Source organism: Nomascus leucogenys, chromosome 11, assembly GCF_006542625.1.
Source record: "Nomascus leucogenys isolate Asia chromosome 11, Asia_NLE_v1, whole genome shotgun sequence".
NCBI classification, from domain to species: Eukaryota; Metazoa; Chordata; class Mammalia; order Primates; family Hylobatidae; genus Nomascus; species Nomascus leucogenys.
Window position 1 is genome coordinate 48924083 of NC_044391.1, and position 23850 is coordinate 48947932.

At 34.9% G+C, this 23850-nt stretch overlaps 1 protein-coding gene across 5 annotated transcripts in view; it reads right to left on the minus strand.

Annotated features, from left to right (window-relative positions):
- Nucleotides 1–3903: 3903 nt before the first annotated feature.
- The window catches only part of USP15 (ubiquitin specific peptidase 15), a 148738-nt gene continuing 128791 nt past the window's right edge, over nt 3904–23850 (minus strand). For all 5 annotated transcript variants that reach the window (XM_012510467.2, XM_012510466.2, XM_030822316.1 and 2 more), the window contains 11 exons: nt 21137–21220; nt 20952–21046; nt 20662–20853; nt 19501–19616; nt 19051–19323; nt 18598–18668; nt 18094–18209; nt 16959–17108; nt 13578–13681; nt 8721–8809; nt 3904–5829 (listed from right to left, as the gene is read on the minus strand). In XM_012510467.2, the coding sequence (XP_012365921.1) occupies nt 5647–5829; nt 8721–8809; nt 13578–13681; nt 16959–17108; nt 18094–18209; nt 18598–18668; nt 19051–19323; nt 19501–19616; nt 20662–20853; nt 20952–21046; nt 21137–21220 (1473 nt within the window). In that variant the 3' untranslated portion in view covers nt 3904–5646. The remainder of the gene's footprint in view (nt 5830–8720; nt 8810–13577; nt 13682–16958; nt 17109–18093; nt 18210–18597; nt 18669–19050; nt 19324–19500; nt 19617–20661; nt 20854–20951; nt 21047–21136; nt 21221–23850) is intronic.

A 23850-nucleotide genomic window follows, 5' to 3' on the forward strand; every position in this document is an offset into this window, starting at 1 on the left:
CTGTTGGGATGTTTCCGTATTTATTGTTTTACTTTTATGTATGTAGATTTAACTCCAGCTAACAACAAACTTAAATGTCACAGCAGATAAAAACTGTTTTGTTTCACCAAACTATATAGAACAAGCTGCAAGTTCCTGACATGAGAAAAAAACCTTAGCAACACGAGCACCAACTTTAATTATGATTTTCTACAGTAGAACATAGTAAATTACCAATACAACTTAAACATTTAAAATATATTTTGTGCATATTGAAAGTGTGTGGTCTTATTTTACACATTTTCAATTCCAGAGAGATAGTTGTATTTTTAGCTGCTTTGTGAAATCACATTTGCTACACATTTCTAGGAAAAAAAAATATCAAAATCCATCTGACTGATTTTCTGTCCTTTGAGACTCTAGTCCAATATATTATGTAAATTCCTGACTTTCCTTGAATGGCTTAGCCAGTTTCTGAATGTCCTTAATAGTCTAAGGTCTATTTCACTACCCTGACAAGTTCCAGGCTCCCAGAAGTAGAGCTGGGGAATAATTAAACCATGGCACCATGTGGGGTATGTTTCCCGATGCATATATTTTCCAAAAATAATTTTTGAACTGTCTGTTTTACATTATCCATTTAAAAATTCTTTACCCCATCATTAGTGAAGAAAAAAGTCTTGATAAATATTTGAATTTTTACCATCTATATTTTATTTTCCTAAATCTGATATTTTAAAGCCTACTCTATGCAGCTTATAAAATTTTGATGTATTCTATGTAGCTTATGACTCAATTTTAAATGAAAGTTTTGTTATCTGAGCTATTTGGAAATTCTTTTGTTTAATATATAGTAAATATGAATTAAACACATAAAACACATACATATTGAATTGGAATGGCCTCCAAACCTAGAATGATTAAAAAACCATCATATATATTTCTCACTAGAAAATCTGATAATAAAATGATATATAATATAGATCTGCAACTGAATATATAACAAAAACTAGCAAGGATATAAATACACTCACCTTTTCCTCCTTTCCCGGCACTTAAAAGAATTATTTGGGAATAAATATCAATATATTTTCTTTTTTTTTTTTTGAGACGGAGTCTCGCTCTGTCACCCAGGCTGGAGTGCAGTGGCGCGATCTCGGCTTACTGCAGGCCCCGCCCCCCCGGGGTTCACGCCATTGTCCTGCCTCAGCCTCCCGCGTAGCTGGGACTACAGGCGCCTGCCACCTCGCCCGGTTAATTTTTTGTATTTTTAGTAGAGACAGGGTTTCACCGTGTTAGCCAGGATGGTCTCGATCTCCTGACCTCGTGATCCGCCCGCCTCGGCCTCCGAAAGTGCTGGGATTACAGGCGTGAGCCACCGCGCCCGGCCATATCAATATATTTTCAAGAGAGGTTGTTTCCAAATTCCTCATGTTAAGTTATTCAAAGAGCAAAACAATTTTTATTTTATTGTAAAGTAAAAAAAAAAAAAAAAAAAAAAAAAAAGAACAAAAACTTCTACTCTTATTCTTTGGCCCCAGAAAGGAGCTTTTCCTTTCCTTCTCACTCCTCTGACATTTTAGAGGACCTCTGGTTCCTTCCCCTAGTCTATGATTCAAGAATTTTCCACATTTCTATCTTAAAAATTAAAGTGGTGAGCTCATCTACACTGCACAAGCACAGGAGATCAGAAACATACTACATAGGGAGAGTTGGAAGCAGGCAATAATGAAATGCATTATCTGTAGATAACTTAAAAATAACAAAACAAAAAATTGGCCTTTTTCTTGTCACCATACATCAGACTTAAACGTTATCAGTCTAATATATTCCTCCTCTCTGAGGCAGAAAACTCCTACTACACCCTACACTCCCTTTGGTGTACCACTGAAGGAGACTCCATTTCAGTCTCCTGGCTTATTTTATAAGATAAACTCACTTCAATCAAATTAGTTCATAAAACACCCCACCACCTTTATGTTGTATCTATTTTGGTACTTACTGATTTTCTTCGTGCCCAAATCAATGTTTTGTGTAGTTTTATATCCAGTTGTCAGGAAAGCAAGGATAAATACAGGACTACTAAAAGAACACAGATTATGAGAAAGCAAGATATTTAAATAAAGCACCAGGCTGCAACTTTTTCAAGGAGATTAATTAAAACTAAATTATAAGGCTGAGGCAGGAGGATCACTTTAACCCAGGAGTTCAAGGTTACAGTGAACTATGATTACGCCACTGCACTCCGGCCTGGGCGACAGAGTGAGACCTTGTCTCTAAACAAACAAACGAACAAAAAGCAAAACTAAAGTAGAGTTTACAAAGTCCTGAAATTCAGGGTTGCATTTGGGGAAATGGAAAGAAGGGGACACAAGTTAGATGAAAAGATAAGAAAAAACAATGTCACACTGTATTTACCATTTAATTAAAATTGTAATAAAGGTATATAAATTAAATGAAATTAACTTTTAGAAGGGAATGGGTTAGTCAATATTCCAGTGGGTACTTTCTTATTCAATGCTCGAATACTGAGCTAAATATACCTTTAGAAGCAAAGTCATTAGACTTCAAGATGTCTTTCTATTTAGACTGAAGAAATCAGTGAGTGTGTAATAAAGTTTACAAAGCTCTTCCCATAAAATACATGATCTCATTTGAGCTCTCAACAATCCTATGAGGCAGACACTATAACACAGTGAGAGGTAGTATATATCTGAGGATAGAATATTGGCTCTACCACATAGCAATTGTGTGAGCTTGGGAATATTACTTAAATGCTTTGTATCTTGGTTTCTTCATATGAAAAACGGGGATGACAACTGTCCCTACCTCATAGCTGTTGTGAGATTAAATGAGAGAATGCATATAAACACTTATTAATATAGTGCCTGGTCCATAGTAAGTGCTCAATAAATGCTGGCTATTATTATCATCATTATTCTACAGGTAAAGAAACAGACTAGGAAAGATTAAGTTCAAAGTCATATGATTGCTAAGTGGCAAAGCTAGAAGTAGAAATTCTAGTCTAGATACATTCCCACTACCCTGTATTATCTATGAATATCTTTTTTTTTTGAGACAGAGTCTTACTATGTTGCATAGGCTGGAGTGCAGTGGTGTGATTTCGGCTAACTGCAGCCTTGACTGCCTGGGCTCAAGCAATTCTCTCACCTCAGCCTCCCGAGTGGCTGGGAACACGGGTGTGTGCACACCCAGCTAATTAAAAAAAAATATATATATATTTGTACAGATGAGGTTCTCACTATGTTACTCAGGCTGGTCTCAAACTCCTGGGCTCAAGTGATCCTCCCGCCTCAGTCTCCCAAAGTGCTGGGATTACAGGCGTGAACCACCGTGCCCAGCCTGAATACCTCCTTTTAATTAGAATATGTATTATCCTTTTGCACTCTTTTTAAAGTCTACTTTTTGCAGCTGAAAAATGACATTTGAGTTTGACAGTTTCAATGGCATTATTAACATCACTTCTTTTAGTGGGAACAGAAGTTAATGACAGGCATTAAAAAGAAAGTGGTCTCTGAAGAATTAGGATGGAGACCACAATCTAGGTTTAAAAGATTTAGCTTTGACTTTTCTTTAAATCTTCGGAAAAATGGAAATATAGTCCATTAGTTGGTAGATGCCAGAAAGAATGTAAGCTCTGTGAAGGTAAGGATATCTGTTTACTGCTGTATCTCCAGACTCTAGAACAGTGATTGGTACACAAACATATGTTTAATGAATAAATATTAAAGTGGAAAAAAATCAGCTTTAAAACAAGTCCTTAATAGTAGGATTCATTTTGCTCTGACATAATTTCCTTTCTAGTATTAACTATTTATAACTAAAAAGTCTAGCATATAGTCATCTAACCATAAAGTAGGGGATTTTTATTAAAAGATTAAGAGTAAGAAATAAAAGACTAAATAAGGCCTTGAATAGCTTTATTGAAATCTGTATAAATAAACATGCACATTTCAAATGTAAACTCAAGTGAACTCAAGTGCAGACAAAATTTTAACCTCTGTCATGCAGGAGGTTAGTTTACATTAAAAAAAAAAAAAAAGAAAAAAAAAAAACCCAAAGCAGCTTTTGAAATACCAGGATGATAAACCAGCTTTAATATCAAGATATAAAGCAAAGCCATGATCAACATACCTCATTATCCTGGTCAAATGCATTTTTTTTTAAAACTTTTAAATGCTAACATAAATAAATAATTTACCAAAATGTGCACTCACAGAGTGAACTTTTATTTACAATACACAATTTATAATCTATTGTATTTGATTAGTTCAAGTGAAGAACATTATACTTTTTGCTTTAATAACAGTGGGACACAAAGCAATTTCTCAGGTAGTCGATATGTGAAATGTGCCCCAGCATTTAGGTTTTCTATTAAAGGCAGTATTGTATGCCAATTTACAATACATTCTTTCAACTAGATCAAAGGGAAAAAGCAGCAAATAAAAATGTTTCAAATGTTCACACATATTTTTGGCATCCTGGATCCTTGAATGTGGTGAACTAAAATCAATTCAAGGTGTTTATGCTTTATATACTGTACAGGTTCTGACTCTGGAACATGCAAATGCCATTTCTCTTATAACAAGTTACCTTCTGAGAAAAGCTGTAAGGCTATGGTGAATTCCATCAGGAACACACAAAGAAAGTTAACAGACCTACCTTTATAGCCAATTGTCCATTAATGATTTAAAGGCCAGTATATGAAAAAAATTTCTCATCTAAGCTTGATGCAATTATTACTATGGATACAGAATACTATTAAGTCTGTCCTTATATTACAATAATTGGGAGAGCTAAAGTTTCCAAATTACCACAAAATGGGGTAGAGAAAAACAGACAGCAAAAATTTTAATTTTGGACCAACACCCAATTAAAGATATGCATTTTAAAGCAAAAAATGTTCCTGAATGTCTGAAGAATAGATCCCAATAGCAGTAAATAATACTTACATGTAATTGAAAAATGACTTTAGATGGAGTATGAAATCTAGAACCTGTTTCCACAGTGGCAGTAACATGAATATAATACCTGGATTTTTAAAGGTACTACAAAAGGAAATAACTTTTCCAAGGTTGTTTCTTGTATCATGATTTGGTTTTAATAGGCCCACATTGATTACCGGGATAAATTTGAAAATGTGGTTTTCAAAGAATGCTGCCGCAGTATTTATGCCACATTGATACTGCAGCTAAATATCATAGTAGTATATATGGCAGCCTAATGCACATGAACTAGATTATCCAAAAACTAAGTTCAGCCATAGTTTTCTTGCAGTATTATTAGAGCAAAATAAATGACCAACATCCACAAATTTAACATTTGTCATCAACTCACATCCAAAAAATTAAAGGAAACATAATTAATGAAAACAGCAGCAAACTTAAAAGGGATTTATTTGTGATTTCCTATATATATTTAGCTTGTAAATACAAGACTGTAAATGTATTAAGAGACAATTTCTGTTAAAGTTTTCATTGTGTTTCACTTCAAGTACTGCACAAGTTAAAATCTGATAAAGGATTTACATTCGGTTATCTGAAACTCCCCATCTCAGACTTTTGTTTTAATGTGGTGGATAACTTCATCATTTCCATAGATACCACCAGCAGGAAAGTCTCTCTTTTATGGCTTCTAGGACTTTCATTAGTTAGTGTGCATACAGTTTTCATTTTCTATATCATTGTCATTATCATTGCTATCTTCATCACTTTCTAATGGGATGCCAGTGGCAGCTGAAGCACCTTTAGTTTCTCGGTCAAGAGGAAAAAAGCCAGTTCCACTGAAAGTGTCTTGTCTCTGGTAGAAGAGTACATATGCTGCTTTGGACTGTCAAAACAAAGGATGTTAAAACAGTTATGATTCTCAAAGATCACATTAAATACATTATGAATTTTTAGCTGGTCACCAATTTTGGTGAGAGGGCATAAATGAAATAGAAAAACCATGCATGGTCAAATGGAAGTTACTAAAATTCATTAAATATAAGATGATTTCTAATAAAGAATGGTCATTAGAATTACAAATTTTTATGTGCTTCTAAATTATTTGGACAAAGAAATAAATGCAACTGTATCACAGATTAACCTAGTTACTCCAACGTAAAAATAGAATTCTACGCTTTCTTTCCTATCATCTCTTAAGGAAAAGGTAAATTCCTGCCTTCTAATACTAGTCACTTCATCCCATGTTTGCTGTAGAGTCCAACTTCTCCTACCATCTTAAGGATACTGTTCCATCAATCATCACTGTGTATCTTTAATGAGTCCTTATCCACTGGACCTTTCTCTTTGGCATTAAAAAATACCTAAGGTTTTTCCTATCATAAGTCCCTCTCCATTCTACTTCCCCTTCCAGCTGCCATATACCTCTCTTTCTCTTCCTCAGAGTCAGGGTGATAAAGAGAGTAGTCAATACTCATCATTCACTCTCATGCACACTTCTCAACTCAAAGTAATCTAGCTTTTCCCCAAACCATTCTAGTAAAATGGCTTTCAGTAGGGTCAATAACCTAATAAACAACTGAAATGGGTGCCCTTTTCAGTTCTTTTGGTCAATCTCTCAGTAGCATTTAATGCTTCACTATTACTTTTCCTATCAACAAACAATTTTTTGCTTCTGGGACAACACTACTCAGATTTCCTACTATCTCTTTGGTTTCTTCTCAGACTCTTCTGTGGACTCATTAAATCCTGACCTTTAAACATACTATGTTCTGTCCTCAGCCCACCATTGTCTCAACCTGAATCCTCTCACTAGGTGACTCATTTAAACCTATGGCTTCAACTGCTGCCTGAGGCTGACATCTCAAATGTATAACCTAAATCAGTTCTCACCCCTGAACTCCTATCTTATGAGTCCAACAACCTAATGGAAATTTCCACACAGCTATCATATAGGCATCTCAAACTTCAACAGCAACTATTCTTCCTATATTCCCAATCTTGGTGAATGCTAAAGTAAAAGTCATCTTAAACTTCTCCTTCTCTGGATCTCTACATCTATTAACCTTATTATACCTTTTAGCACGTTATATTAATTCTATCCAGTAAATATCTCATAAATCCATTCTCCCCTTGTTTGTATTGTTCTAACTACTATTTTAATTGCTTAAATTATGTGACAGCCTCCTGTATGGCTTTTCTGTTTCTTTACTCAGTGTCTCCAATCTATCTTCTATGATGTTCTCAGAGAAATGTTAAGACACAAACTGAACAATGTTATTCTCTTGTTTAACAATCTAATGGCTTCTCATAGTCCGTAAGAAAATGTCTAAACAACTAGAATGCCACTTTTCTTGATCTAAGCGCTAAATTTATCTGCAGACTAATTTCTTCCCTATGTCCCTTTAAGAGCTTTTGAGTCACATCCAATTATGTGCTGTTCCCTTAAAATGTCACGCTGTCATGCCTCCTTGTTTTTGTAGATACCGTTTTCTTTGCTTAGAACACCTTTTGTTTAATTTACTCTTATTTTTACTAGCAGACTCAGGTCAGACATCATCTTTACCAGATGAACTTCCCTGTACTGGTATTGTCTCCTCAAACCCCAAATCTGAGTTGAGACAGAAGTTCCCTTTCTAAGTGGCCATAGTAAGGTATTTAATAGTACTTATCATGCTGTAATTGTTAATTTACTTATTTGTCTTCTTTGGTTTATAAATCAGAGATAGCTATCTTTTAAACTCTGGACTGAGTGACAGCTGTCTTTTTAACTCTGTTTAGAATGGAGTCTTTTGTGTATCTCTCTCTCTATCATATTCAATTTGTTGACTAAATAAGAATCATCATTGTTAAAATGCATGGCAACCTCAAATTCGTATACTATATATAAACAAGATAACTGTTTATTTGAAGCCAAGATTAGGGCAGTGTTGTTAAAAAGACTGATGGAGGAGGTGGGCAATTTGAGGATGTCAGGGCTGGGAGATTAATGAGAACAGAATTGATTTTCTTTTGCAGAAAAAAAATTAGGAGTTTAAGTATAAACAAAAAATGTGGTTAATTAAAACTAACACAATTTTAAAAATATTTATAGTATTCAAGTCTCTTTTTGTCATAGATATAGGGAGAGAAATAACTATATATATATGTATGCATCTGTGCGTACATATGTGTGTGTGTGCACACATACACAAACCCATACTGAGAGAGTCAGCGGTGGATGATAAACTGATGCAAGTGTGAACAGATGGAACTTCCTCATTTTTTTACTATTCAGAAAATATCAAAGTAGTAAGTACACAAGTATTAATCTTTTATAAATCTGTAATTTGTTTTATCTAATTATGTCATTTTGAGTTTAAACAGTTAATTTTCATAAGGCAGGATATGACTTTAAAGATCACAGGTATGGTAAGGTACTTCCAGGATTTTTTTCCTCCTGTTTAAACATTCTGGCTTTAAGTAGTCAACGTCTAGAAAGTTAAGAGCTGAATCTACTTTCCAAAGCAAAACTTAATTATTTTTATTAGAAACTCCATGTTGAAAACTACCAAAAATTTTTTCACCTTGGAATTTATGCTTTTGTTAGTGGGCAAATTTAGAAGACAAATTTCCATTTAGGGGACAATTTGACATTTCTTTAAATAAGAGTCTCTTTTAGCTACTCAAGCTGATAGAATATAGACTACAGTGTTCCATGAGCTCCTTTTATTAATTTATATTCACTCCTTAAGACAGTGAATCCCATAATTTTCAGGAAATATAAGACAAACTTACCACAATTTGGTCTTCAGATGCAGTGGAGACACTACTGTCATCAAAATAGTACCATTTTCCATCATCTTTATTTTTTGCAAAAGCAGTATCTAATGAAAAAAATATAATCACTGTGACGAAAATGATCTTGGTTTTCTGGGGACTCCTCAGAACTCTATAATCATCTATATAAGGAATATCTATGAAAACTGCCTGATAATCATCTATGAGGCTTATTTATTACACATTCAATTGATTCAAATGATTTCTAATTTCCACAATTAGATGCCAAAAATAATTTTCATATAAGTTGAAATATTCTTTTTTCATCTCAGGAAAAAACAGATTATTTTAAATTCACAGAATAACACTAATGATAATAAATGGTAATTAACATTAATGTAGTGCTTACTGTGTACCAGGCATAGTGTTATGCACTTTACATGTATTGTCTCATAAAGAAGGTATTATCATTATTATTCTCCCCACCTGAGAGATAGGAAATTAAGGCATCAAAAGAAGGATAATTTACTCAAGGTAGTATACTGTTGGCTAGCAGTTAGGATTTAAACCTAGATCTGTTTCTGACTTCATAGTTTGAAATTTCAACTTACTTTTAAATTTTCTATGACAATTTCTTTTCTGATACCTCTACTCATTATGCTATAGTTTTTTTTTTTGTTGTTTTGTTTTTTGTTTTAACACCAGAATCTCTTTTGGTCTTTAACAAAAGTGTAGTCGGTCCTGTGCATACATGGGTTCTGCGTCCCTGAACCCAACCAACCACAGATCAAACATATTTGAGGAAAAAAAAAATTCCACAAAGTCCTGAAAACTTGAATTTGCCACGTGCTGAGTACTATGTTCAATTCATGTGAATGAAGTGATGTGCAGGCATTGTATTAGGTATTATAAATAATCTACACATACAGGTATATGAGAGGATGTGGGTAGGTTATATGCAAATACTACAATATTTTACATAAGGAACTTGAACATCTGTGGTATCCACTGATACAAAGGGATGACTGTATACAGCAAGAAAAAGGCAAAAAGTGATTCACTAATCCACATAATTTTTAAAGATCTGCTTTATCTTTAAGTTAAAAAAATGCCCCTTTCCCCATCCCATGCCTTGTATAAACTACTCAATAACTGAAGAAATAAAGTTGCACAATGTTTCCGAAATAATTATATGTGGTCATTGCTTCTAAAAAGTGACACTTTTGTAGGGTACGGCTTCTAAATAATTCTTCCCATCCTAAAGTAAATATTATTATTCTTCCCATTCGTATATAAATAAGAAATTGAGGTATTATCCTTAATATGGCTGAAATCAAAGGGCAATATTCTTTCTATTAAGTTACCTGTTTGGATGATGTTCAGAGGGAATGACAATACTTTGAAAGTAAGGTAGGCATTATCTTTGGTGAACCTCCACTGGCGGTCAGAAGATAATTCAAAAGACAAGCCAATCAACCAACCAGCCAACCAACCAACCGATCACAATAAAATAATGGTTTAAACTCTAAGTTGTTTGGTTAACAATTTTACTGAGTAACTACCATGCGGAAGAAACGTTTCATATTCTATCTGTTGTTGGTTCCCTCTCCTCAAAAATCAACCATGGAGAGAAACCGTAGAAGCAGATGGAAGTTAGAGTCAAAGGAACCAACAAAAAAAAATTGAGAACTCTGTTCTCAATATATGAACTCAAGAATATTTCTGTGTGCATGCAAGATGGCTGAAGAATGCGACAGAATGGATGGAGGCAGAAATGAGAAAACAATCTAGAAGAAAGCTTTTAAATTTCATGCTTCAATTTTTGTCACAGAAATCAGCAATACTCAGGCTACCTGAATTAGTCTTATTGCTGTTTCAAAGTCCTGTTGGGCTAACAAAATATTTGACAACTAATATGACTGTACCCCATGAACTCTGGTTAAAAATCAGCCTTGGTGAGGAGTGGAAGGAAACAGCTATGGGATGAACAGCTTCCTTTGAAGGAATTTTCCCTATTTTCTCTCCTTAGGACCTCTCCTAAGCTGTTGCTGTGCATGCTGTATTGTTTCTTGACCTGTATCCTTTCTTAAATATAAGTAAACCTGGTGCTGGGTGAATCCTTTTGTGTGCTGTGAGTTTGTCGATCTCAACCCAAGACCAGTGCAGAGCAGATGCTGCACTTAGATCTGTGTGATCTATAAGAGACACATTCAAAAAAAAGGCACAGAGTTTGTAAATTAAATGGTATCAGAAAGAAAGCTAGAGTAACACTTGTAATACCTAAGAAAAAAGGGGCAAAGAATGTCAAATCCTGGTATTAAAAGGAACCCATTATGAAAATAAGTATAATTATGCAAAATATTAATAACAACTAATAAAACTGTTGGGAGAAGCAGGTCAATCAACACTTTAGTAGGAGTCCTGACAAATTCCTCTCAGGAATAAAATGAACATAAAAAATAACCAGGGATAACAATGGTTTGAATACAGCTGATAAGCTTAAATTATCAGAGATATAAAGAACTCTATATCTAAATGGGGGATGTATATTTTTTTCCAAGCATACACACATTTAAGGAACAGACCATGTATTAAGACATGTTAGAACTTTCAGACTCCTAAAGATTAATATAGACAATGCTCTCAACTGCTATGTAATAAAGGTAAGAATGAAGTGACAAACTCTATATTTGAAAACTAAGCATATGATTAAATGACATTGTGCTAATTAGGAAATCATAAAGGAAATTAAAACATACATACAATTGAAAGATAATGAAAATCTGAAGTACAGCTAAAGCAGTACTTAGCAGAAATTTATAGCCTTTTAATTACAGCCTTCAATATGGGAGAAACAATGAGAAGCAAAAAGCTAAGCATTCAATTCAAGAAGTTGTAAGAAGAGTAACATAGAAACCCAAAGTAACAAGAGGAACCACACAATGAAGGGAAGGGAAGAAATCAATTAGATAGAATAAATACATACAAGCCACGTGTGGTGGTGTGCACCTGTAGTCCCAGCTACTCAGGAGGCTGAGTTAGGAGGATCGCTTGAGCCCAGGAGTTCAAGACCAGCCTGGGCACCATGGTGAAACCCCACTGCTACTAAAAATACAAAAAAATTAGCTGGGTGTGGTGGCATGTGCCTGTAGTCCAGCTACTCGGGAGGCAAAGGTGGTAGGATCGCTTGAACCCAGGAGGTGGAGGTTGCAGTGAGCCAAGATCGTGCGACTGCTCTCCAGCCTGGTGACAGAGAGAGAGCCAGTCTCAAAAAAAATGTATAGATAAAATAAAATATAATAATAATAAAAAGTATAAATACATACAATAACAAAAATAAAAGTTTAATAAGATGAAAAGTAATTCTTTGAAAAGACTAACAAGATAGAAATCTGGGAAGACTGATACTTTTTTTTTTTTTGAGACAGAGTCTTGCTCTGTTGCCAGGCTGGAGTGCAGTGGTGTGATCTCGGCTCTCTGCAACCTCCGGCTCCCTGGTTCAAGCAATTCTTCTACCTCAGCCTCCCGAGTAGCTGGGATTACAGGCACGTGCCACCACACCCAACTAACTTTTGTATTTTTAGTAGAGACAGGGTTTCACCATGTTGGCCAGGATGGTCTTGATCTCCTGGCCTCATGATTCACCCGCCTCCACTTCTCAAAGTGTTGGGATCACAGGCGTGAGCCACTATGCCTGGCCAGGAAGATTGATTTAAAAAAAAAGAGAAAAAGAATAAAAAACGGACAAAAATAGTGTAATATAAGCATTATAAACAACAATTCTTAAATAAATTGAAAAACCTAAATGAAATGGATACATTTTTAGAAACAGAGAGAACATCAAAATATACACAAAAGGAAAAAGAAAACTGAATAGACCGATACGCATGACATAAATAAAAACAATTATGGCTGTAAAGCCTAGATGGCTTTACAGGTTAATTCTACTAGACTCTGATGAACGGTTAATTCCTATATTGTACTAGATGTTCCAAAAACCAGAAAAAGGATAAAGCATCTCAGCTTGTTTTATGACTCTAATCTTTATTCCAAACTAAGATACTGAAAATACAAAAAACTTACAAAACCATTTCACTTATGAATGAAATTGTAACAACCCTAAATAAATTTGACTGAATCCAACTGTGTCAAAAAATATATAATGGTAAGTAGGATATATCCAAGGAATGTAAATACTGTTCAACAGAAAAATCAACTGCTTGCAGAGTGTCGAGTGTTAGAGCCATCCTGGGAGGCGGGGCAATCTGGCAACACTTACTCACTTAAACTCAGCAATTTCACTTTTGGGTATGCAGCCCAAATAAATTCTTACGTAGGATACCATAAACAATGGTTTATCAGTCTTACAGTGGTAGAAAGTGAAAGGGAATTTAGATGTCCATCATGAGGTAAGTGGAGAGATAAAATATGGTAGATGTAAATCATGAGCAGCGAGAAACAACTGACTAAATGGACACAAAGTAACACAGGTAAGTCTTAATAAGTGTCGAGACCTAGTGAGATCTATAGCACAGTACCAATTATATAAATGAATAAATGTTAATGATTTACAAGAGTATATGCATCAAATATGTTAGAAAGCAAAGGGGAAGGAGAATGTGGAGGGAAATGCACTCTAAATGGGACAACATTCCCTACTGGGCCTTGAACTGAGGAGTATGATGAACTCAATTCTCTATACCCTATGTGGAAAAAAAGGTTCAAAAGCTGACTCATTCATTAATCAATACTGAACTACTATATGCAAGACACATCTGATATTTTATCCTTAAGAAGTAATAAATATCTTAAAGAAAAAAGTCTGGAGTTCTTCAAACACCATGATTTGGGTAAAAAGGCAAACTGTCAACTTACAGTGTCCTCCTCCCATCCCTCCATAGTGGTTGGAAACAGCAATCAAATTATAGCGGCAAGGACCTGCATTTGGATTAATTAAGAATTCCGACATATCCAAGTCACTGTTTAAAAAAGAAACCAAGTTAATTTTTATGTAGTCCCTAAATGAAATGAATTCCATTCCCTTCTGCCATTGTTGTTTGACATATATATATATCTATATGTATATATGTATATATATGTGTGTGTGTATATATATATATACACATATATATATCTCACTAAAGAAATCATGAGTCAAATAACTTACAAAACAAATCATACACATACCTCTGAGATATTAATGTTTTGGCAAACGTTTGTTTATGGGTTGAAAATTTTAAAATGCTTCATTGACTATATTGAAGAGATATCTGCACTCCCATGTTTGTTGCAGCAATGTTCACAACAGCTAAGATTTGGAAACAACCAAATCTTGTTGATTTGATGAAACTATGTGTTGCAATGTTGATGGAACTAAGTGTCTATCAACAGATAAATGGCTAAAGAAAATCTGGTACATATACACAATGAAGTACTATTCAGCTATAAAAAAGAATGAGATCCTGCCATTTCCACCAACATGGATGGAAATGGAGATTATGTTAAATCAAATAAGCCAGGCACAGAAAGACAAACATCCCATGTTCTCATTTGTGGGATCTAAAAATAAAAACAATTGAACTCATGGACAGAGTAGAAGGATGATTACTAGAGGATGACAAGTGTGGTGGGAAGGTAGGGGAGAGGTGAGGTGGGGATGGTTAATGGGTTAAAAAAAAACCGAGTGAATAAAACATACTATTTGATCATACAACAGGGTGACTATAGTCAATAATAACTTAATTATACATTTTAAAATAACTAAGAGTGTGACTGGATTATAACACAAACGATAAATGCTTGAGAGGATGGATACCCCATTCTCCATAATGTGACTATTTCACATTCCATCAAAACATCTCATGTACCCCACAAATATATACACCTATGTACCCACAAAAATTAAAAAATAAAATAAAAATGTGGAATGTTGTCATTCAGATAAACGTTTTTATGCTAACACATTTAACTCTCAGTATACCAGGAAAAACAGTCATCACTATTGACCATCTGGGTCCAGTAGATCTTTATTTTACAGTCAATTTTAGAAAGTAATTTATGGGCAGGATCGGAGATTAAAAAAAAAAAGAGGAAGAGATTTATATTAAGAAACATACAGGAATAGTGAAAACTTTCTTAGAAGTTTTAAAAAATACTAATATATCAAACCTTAATTTTTATTCTACATTTGCTGTCTTTGATAACCTATATACCCGAAATGGGCAACATCCTTTGAATGTAACTGACTAATCAAAATCTATCATTCAAGAACCTGGGAAATGACTATCTTGTAAATAGCTTATTATTATTTCTGGTTGTTCTTCTTGTATTTGCATCATTAAAAAGCAATAATGATTCTAAATTTTAAATACATCTCTGATAGATTCTAGTTTGTCATTACTTCTGATTTTTTTTTTTTTTTTTTTTTTGAGATGGAGTCTCGCTCTTTCGGCAGGCAGCCTGGAGTGCAGTGGCGCGATCTCAGCTCACTGAAATCTCCGCCTCCTGGGTTCAAGCGATTCCCCTGCCTCAGCCTCCTGAGTAGCTGGGACTACAGGCGCACACAACCATGCCCAGCAAATTTTTTGGAATTTTGGTAGAGATGGGGTTTCACCATGTTGGCTAGGATGGTCTCGATCTCCTGACCTCGTGATCTGCCCGCCTCGGCCTCCCAAAGTGCTGGGATTACAGGCATGAGCCACTGTGCCCAGCCCTGATTCTTTTTCTTATACTTACACTGCCAAATGCTATACTCTTGAAAACTTATGGCTCGCTATTTTGTTAAAGAGAAAATGATCTTTTTTTCACTCAATAATTACAAATAATTTTCAATTTATAACCACCAATTAGAACAAGTAATCCAGTGAATATTTTATTTTTATTTTTATTTTATTATTATACTTTAGGTTTTAGGGTACATGTGCACAATGTGCAGGTTTGTTACATATGTATCCATGTGCCATGTTGGTTTGCTGCACCCATTAACTCGTCATTTAGCATTAGGTATATCTCCTAATGCTGTCCCTCCCCCCTCCCTAATATTTTGTTTTATGTAATCTATTTCTTTCTAGTTACCTTTGTAGATACACCTGCCTTTAGCAATTGTCTACTTACTAACTGTATCAAGTACATTTTGGTGCACAAATATCACAGAATATGAAATAATACCACTGAAAGTTCTTTTTGCAAAATGGGACAGTACCAAGTACTTGTACAAAATATTGTGTGATGAAGTCCTTCTGCTGAATGACTAAGTGATGGGGAATACAATGTTCCCTTTTTGTCATTCTGAATTCTCAACTGTTAAAAGCAGGGGAAGAAAAAAAGAGAGATAAAGTGTGAAGGTGTATACAGACTTCTTTGTATCTTTTTACAGACAAGGTCAGGGTACGTTCAAGGTGGTATGGCCATAGATATATCTTTTTACAGATATGATGTCATATAATGGCAATAGGAAAACTGAAGGATAATGCAATAGGGATGATTTATTTCACTACTGTGTTATCCTTCTAAGCAATTCAATTATTCTGTTTTATTTTAGTCTTTTTGAAAACAGCACATTTAGGGCTGGGCACAGTGGCTCATGCCTGTAATCCCAGCACTTTGGGAGGCCAAGGCAGGTGGATCACTTGAAGTCAGGAGTTCGAGACCAGCCTGGTCAATATGGTGAAACCTTGTCTGTACTAAAAATACAAAAATTAGCCGGGCGTGATGGCAGGTGGCTATAATCCCAGCTACTTGGGAAGCTGAGGCAGGAGAATCACTTGAATCCAGGAGGTGGAGGTTGCAGTGAGCCGAGATTGCACCATTGCACTCCAGCCTGGGCAACAGAGTGAGACTCTGTCTCAAAAAACAAACCAAGAAACAAAACACCAAAAAAACCCAACATATTTAGGAGTAAGTGATGAGTAATGATGAAGTAATTCCTAGGATAAACAAAATCACTAAGTACCATAAAGTATCTTAGATTTATAAATGAGACCAATTAACCCATACGTAATATAACACAGAAGGAGTTTTATTGTTTTTTATTTTTTAAAAGTATATTTTCTCTTTGGTCTTTGGAAAATCTCTAAGAAAAAATAAAAATTTTGAAACACGGATCCTTATAAATTGTTAGAACTACTCAAAAACAAACTTGAAAGCTGAAATTGGGCCCAATGGCACTTGATGTTTACTAAAGGATAATAACAAAAAGCATCAAATAAGTTTGAAAGAGGAGTTGCCCAATGCTTATAAAGTACAATTAAAGCTTACTTGATAGGAAAATCAACTAAGGTATCCAACTTGTCTCTCATGTATCGACTGTAAGAAAATCGCTTGAGATGTACTACAAGTACTGGAGGCAGGGACCATAAATCCAATTTCTTTGTGGCTTGCTGATGTTCTTTACAATTGGGACAATACCTAAGAATAAACAGAAGTATTTAAAGCTTGATAGAGGTACAAACAACCCCCATTAATGAAAACAATAGACAAAAAATGTTTGGAAAGTTCTACATTTATTCAGTGGGCAATTATAGTACGCCTAATATGTACCAGGTTGAAAGCAATTCTTATTATTTTTATTTTCAACACATTTTCCAAATAGGTTAAACCATTACAAATTAATATACAAATAAATATTTAAAGACATAATGAGGGCTAGATTATTTCTCTTTTAGTATGCAAAAAAGGCATAGGTCACAAATCTGTGCTGGAAGACAGGTATTAGAAAATCTCAAAACTGGGCTCTTGGCTGGGCGCGGTGGCTCACGCTTGTAATCCCAGCACTTTGGGAGGCCGAGGAGGGCGGATCACGAGGTCAGGAGATCGAGACCACGGTGAAACCCCGTCTCTACTAAAAATACAAAAAAATTAGCCGGGCGTGGTAGCGGGCGCCTGTAGTCCCAGCTACTCGGAGAGGCTGAGGCAGGAGAATGGCGTGAACCTGGGAGGCGGAGCTTGCAGTGAGCCGAGATTGCGCCACTGCACTCCAGCCTGGGTGACAGAGCGAGACTCCGTCTCAAAAACAAACAAACAAAAAAAAAAACAACAAAAAAAAACTGGGCTCTAATGGAATAACACCACAAAATATATCACTACACTTTTCCTAAAAAGCTTCTCTCAAAATGATTACATAGCTAAAATTTCTTGGAAAAAAACTAACTAAAATGAATCAATAGTATAATGGCTATTATGAAAAACACAGTAATAAAATTAAGGCAACACTGTAATAGTATTTTTTAAGACATTCCCATCCCTCTTAATAGGCTACAACTTATATAAAGAATGCTTTACTATTTAAAACATCAAAGAGAATTTAGTAATTACTTTTTCAACTTGATGTGGCACATATCTCACAAAAAATCGTTAAAGAAAACAAAAACAATTATTTAATTTTGTCTCTTACCAGGGATCTTCTGCACCCAGCTTTTCTTTTGTTGTAAACAGTTCAATGCAATCTTTTAATTTCACAAAGGGTTTTTTAGGAGGTTTATACTCCACACTTTCATGTTTTTCAAAGTCCTAAAGAGAAGTATTTCTTGAGTTAAGAGAACAAATGAAACAAAACTCATTTTAGTGATACCATCTTACTATGAATAATAATGAAAACTCCTAAACTTTCTCAAAAGAATCATAAAGCTTATTTCAGTTGAGATTTATATCATACTTCTAAATAATTCCTGTACACTCCTATATGGATGACCAAAACATGTTCAAAATGAACTCTGAACCTTTAAAAAAAAAAGGTATTTTTGCAAAGACTTTTTTTTCTAGTTCATGACCAATTTTTTACTGGCAAAATAAACATATTTGGTGGAAGCAAAGAATGTAACAAAACAGTATGATTATCTCTGGTAATCGCATAAAGTAAATCAAGGAAAGGTAAATAAGTGAGTGAGTGATGACTTACCTCAGCAGCATTTTCATCAAAATATCTTTTTTTCAAATCAGGATCCCAATCCAAAGCAAGAAAAGATCTTTCTAAGGTGGAAAACATATTTTTTCTTTAAAATTTAATATGTCTCAGTATTAAAGTATATTTTAATGTTAGGATATACACCAGAATAAATAAACAGCAATCTTTTCTATTTGTACTGGTGATTAGGGCAAAGAGCAGTTTCCAAGCCATTGAAATAATTTAAGAGTTTAAAAAAAGAAAACTTAAGCACGAGTTCGATCTCCATTTATGAAACACAAACGCACATTTTAGTCTACTTAGATATTAAGTCCTTTCATATAAAATTTGAGATAGAAAAGTAAATGGTATATTTCTTGACAGGGCTGAATTTCATGGTTTTCACCTAAAAAAAAAATAACATGCTCTGCTTGTTTAATGTTCAAGCCATTTTTCACAAATACTTACCATCTAGCCTAAGCTGCCTATCATCAAATCTTATATGCCTGGTATCATCTTTGATGTAGTTGATATCAGTACTGCCTAAGTTGTTGAACTGGAATGTAAACAATCGTTTTTTGTGTCCCGTGAGTTGACCTTTGCAAGTGTCCTCAGTACATAATCCATTTTCAGAATCATTATCTCCTCCAACTGAATCTTCAGACTGACTGTTTTCATTCTCTGAGGGAAGTTCTTGATCCTGGCTGGATTCATCATCTGGCTCATCTGTTTCCATTTCACCTAATTTTAGATATTACAGAGCTTTAAATAAACCCAATGTTATATTTTTAAATTATTAATATTATTAATCCTAGGTTTGCAGGTATTTTTTAGTTCTTTATTTCCCATTTTCTTAACTTTTTCTCTGAAGCAATTATCTAAGTGAAACATTTGTACAATTTAACAGAAAAGTCTTACTTGGTGAGCCTTCTTCATGTATGCCATTTGGGCCATTCCCATTAATATTTTGGTCCTTACAGCAGTGTAGGGATCCTTCAGTTTCTTCAGTTTCGGTAGATATTTTGACATATCGGCTTAAGTAAAATCAGAAATCAAACAAGTTCAGTACTACAAAGATAAAAACTTTAAAAAAGTTTTCATTCTATCAGTAAAACAAAACTTTTTAATGCAGTAACAGTGGTCACTTAGTAGATTCAAAGATAAATTCAAACTTATAGTACCATAAGTATAACTGACTAGTAATTTGTTTTGCTCATCCTTCTAAAAATAATTAATATGTTACCTTTTAGATTAAATGTTAAATGTTTGTTGCAAATAATTTCTCAACTTATCCTCATTTAGATGGTATATATTGTTGCTAAAAACACTTATATTTGTATAATGTGATCTTTATATATGGGTTATGAAACTATAATAATTAGATATGCAAGAAAGAATACTAAATATATCAGTTTGCAAGGATAAAAGGGATCAAATGACATTCTTGATAACTTTATAATTCAAATCAAGGGATTTAGGAAGGCAAAAAATAGGCTGCCTTACAACACTATTAATCATGAACTGGTAATGTATATAAAGAAATGAAGCATTTGACATGTTATTATTTCACAGTGCAAACATATAGCATTTGACATTTGTTATGATTTCACAGAACAAACATGTAAAACATAATTACAATATAAATATCATCCCGTTCCATAATACTACTAAGGTTTTCATCCATAGCGAATATTCTGTGAAATCTATGATTGTATATATCAGTAACTATCATCTAAAAGGAAACAAATTTCTATTAAGCTGGTTTTGCAACACTGAGAAACTAAATACCAACTTATATACTTCAACCCCATAACATAAATTCCTATGTCCTTCTAACTGTAAACTTTTGGTCTAAAACTGCTACAGACTTCATGCTTCCTGGGTTTGAAATTACCTCCATAATATGTTTTACGTGAATAAGAAAGTGGATTAGGACTATAATCTGACTATAAACAAAATTGAGATAATACAGACTTGAATAATTATATTCCGATAGTACCTTATGTGTTTATTTTTATTAGCTATTTTATATTTTATTCCCATATTTATTTTGTCAATGTAGAATTGTCTGGCACTTACCACATTCTCAAGAGCAGGAGATTATAAAGTTTGTCTTCAGTATTGTTTCGTGGTACAGCCATAAGAAAAGGCTGACCAAAAAGTGAAGAACCAGTATGGTGGGTATAACTTGAGTGTCTGAATTTTTCTCTTAGGCAAACAGGAATAATTACGTGCTCTGTATCTTCTGTCCTATTGATGTTAATTTCAAACCTACAAGGACAAAACTGACCATAAACTCTCAAAATTTTATGTTACTTCTTTTAATTTTTTTTTCAAGTAATATTTTGCACAATGAGTTTTATACTTACACATAAATATCATCCCGTTCCATAATACTACTAAGGTTTTCATCCATAGCGAATATTCTGTGAAATCTATGATTGTATATATCAGTAACTATCATCTAAAAGGAAACGAATTTCTATTAAGCTGGTTTTGCAACACTGAGAAACTAAATACCAACTTATATACTTCAACCCCAGAAACATCTTACCTTATCTGCAGGTATTCCTGACAAAGCAGACAATGCTGTACAAAGATCTAATATGTTTCCAATTTTAGGGACAACCACTTTGTACTAAAAAACAAAAAAAATTGTAATAAATTTATTATTTTGGAAAAAAAATTCAGTAAATGAGAGTGACCTCATTTTTGCTACCTCACATTCATTTGGCATTTGGCTCACAGTGTTTGTCTCCAATCTTGCCCCCATCCTGGGTCCTGCGTGACAATGCCCACATGGATAATTTGTCCTAGTCTTATCATTCCTTGGCTCCTCAATTCAAAGACACTTGCATTAATTCAACCTCATCACTTGAAACTGCTCCCACTTTTGCTATCTTTTTTGGTTTGTTTTTTAGAGACAGGCTCTCACTCTGTTGCCCAGGCTGGAGTGCAGTAGCATGATCTTGGCTCACCACGGCCTCAACCTCCTGGGCTCAAGCCATCTTCCCAATTCAGCCTCTTGCGTAGCTAGGACAACACGCGTGTGCCACCATGCCTAATTTTTATTTTTTACAGACGAGGTCTCATTATGTTGCCCAGAATGGTCTCAAAATCCTGGATTCAAGTGACCCTCTGCCTCAGTCTCCCAAAATGCTGGGATTACAGGAGTGAGCCACTGCACCCGGCCCCACTTTTGCTATCTTAAACTCGGGTTACTGTCTAACCACTACTTCTTACTTCTCCTGGAAATTCATTCTTAATCTCTTCTTGCTTGCACAGAGATTTCTATTCCTTTTAACTCCGTTTTCTCCCAGTTTACCAGCTCCCTACTGTCTTCTAGCCCTTCCATCCAGGCCCTACATGCTTTATCACGAACCTTTAATGTCTTTGTTACTCAATCTATTCATTTCACTCTTGCTAAACTTTCTCAGAGCTGTTCATATGTGCTGAAGAAAATTTCCCAATTTTAGAGGCTGGTGTGCTACAAATTCACAGTGCCCAATATCAACTGATCCTTTGACAGTACCCAGAAATAATTCTACATATCACACATCTGCTTATTCTCTCATTTATCTCAATAACTATTTAAAATCTTCATCGGGCTGGGCACAGTGGCTCACGCCTGTAATCCCAACACTTTGGGAGGCCAAGGCAGGTGAATCGCTTAAGCCCAAAAGTTCGAGACCAGCCTGGACAACATGGCAAAACCCCGTTGCTACAAAAATACAAAAAATTAGCTGGGCTCAGCGGTGCACACCTGTAGTCCCAGCTACTTGGGAGTCTGAGGCGGGAGAATCCCTTGAGCCCAGGAGGCGGAGGTTGCAGTGAGCTGAGATCACACCCTAATGCACTCCAACTTGGGTGACAGAGCAAGACCCTGTCTCATTACCAAAAAAAAAAAAAAAATCTTCACCATTCTTCGGCTTCCTATTTCACTACTGCTCCCTTAATATCAGCAGAATACCTATTTCATCTCAAAAACAGAAGCTACTGGGTGGGAAAATCTCCAACTTCCTGTTCCCCTACTAACTTCTTTGAATCCATATAGGTACTTTTCTGTCTCTTGCAACACATGGAAAGAAAGGTGTCTCTCTTCTTATTCAAGGCTAACCTTAGCATCTATGCTCTAAATCCCATGGTCTTCTGCTTTCTCTGGGACCTAAACCAAGCAATTATTCTTTCTTCCATTTTATCTTGACTCTTGCATAAGCATTGGAATATAAAGTCTCTCAAAAAACAAGGGTACCTCATTGCTTTCCCTCTAATGATCTCCCCTTCTTCTCTATTTTATAAATAACTTTATTAATGATATCTATATTATCATAACTTCCTTATCTCCCATTTACTTTTCAACCCTCTTGCTGGCTTGCCTTCATCTCTTTATTTAACTTGTTTCCAAGGTTGCCAATACTGTTGTACAACTTATCAGTCTTTATTTTATTGACCTCTTTGTAATATGACTGCTGACCACTTTCTCCTTAAAAAATTCTCTTTCCTTATAATACGACTACTTTTTAATTCTTTTCTATCGCTGTGATCATATTCTCCTTTTGAAGTTCTCCTATAGTGTTCTTTAGAGTTTTGTCTTTAGCCTTCTTCTCCATTTTATATGCTCTCCTTGGATGAGGCGACAGTATCTCCTGATTTGCTTTGGCCAGTCCTGGATTAGCCTGCTATCCTAGTATAATTATTAATGACAGTCCCTTCTATTTTCAAGAGTTCTTGTTTAGATGATAAATCACGGGTCACCTTAGCCATAAGTAATCTCATCCTTCTAAAACACTATCATTTTCATAGAGCTCATTGCCCAATTTATATCTAAAGCAGTCTCTCTCTTTGGTCTAGATATACAAATTCAATGCCTATTGGATATCTCTACCTAAGTGTTCCTCATGCATCTGTAAGTCAGCATGTCATGCTAAACACAGGTTTGGGTTATGTTAGGCCAACATACTCAATACTAAAATGGATTCCTTCTTCAACTTGCTCTTCCTATATATTCCATTAAAACGGCACTGCCGTCTCCTCTTTTCCTGTCAAGTAAACTTGGCATCATCTTTGAATATACTTACACATTTTCACTTCCTACATTCAACTGGTTCTTCAAACTGCCATCCTAACAAGAGTTGAAGCGTTTGTCATTTGTCTGTCATCTGATCACTAAAAGCTTCTTACCTGGTCTTAGTACTAAGCCTTTTCTAACTCATCTCTGTGCTAGCCAGAATCATCTTTCTGAAACATAATTCTGGCCATATAATATCT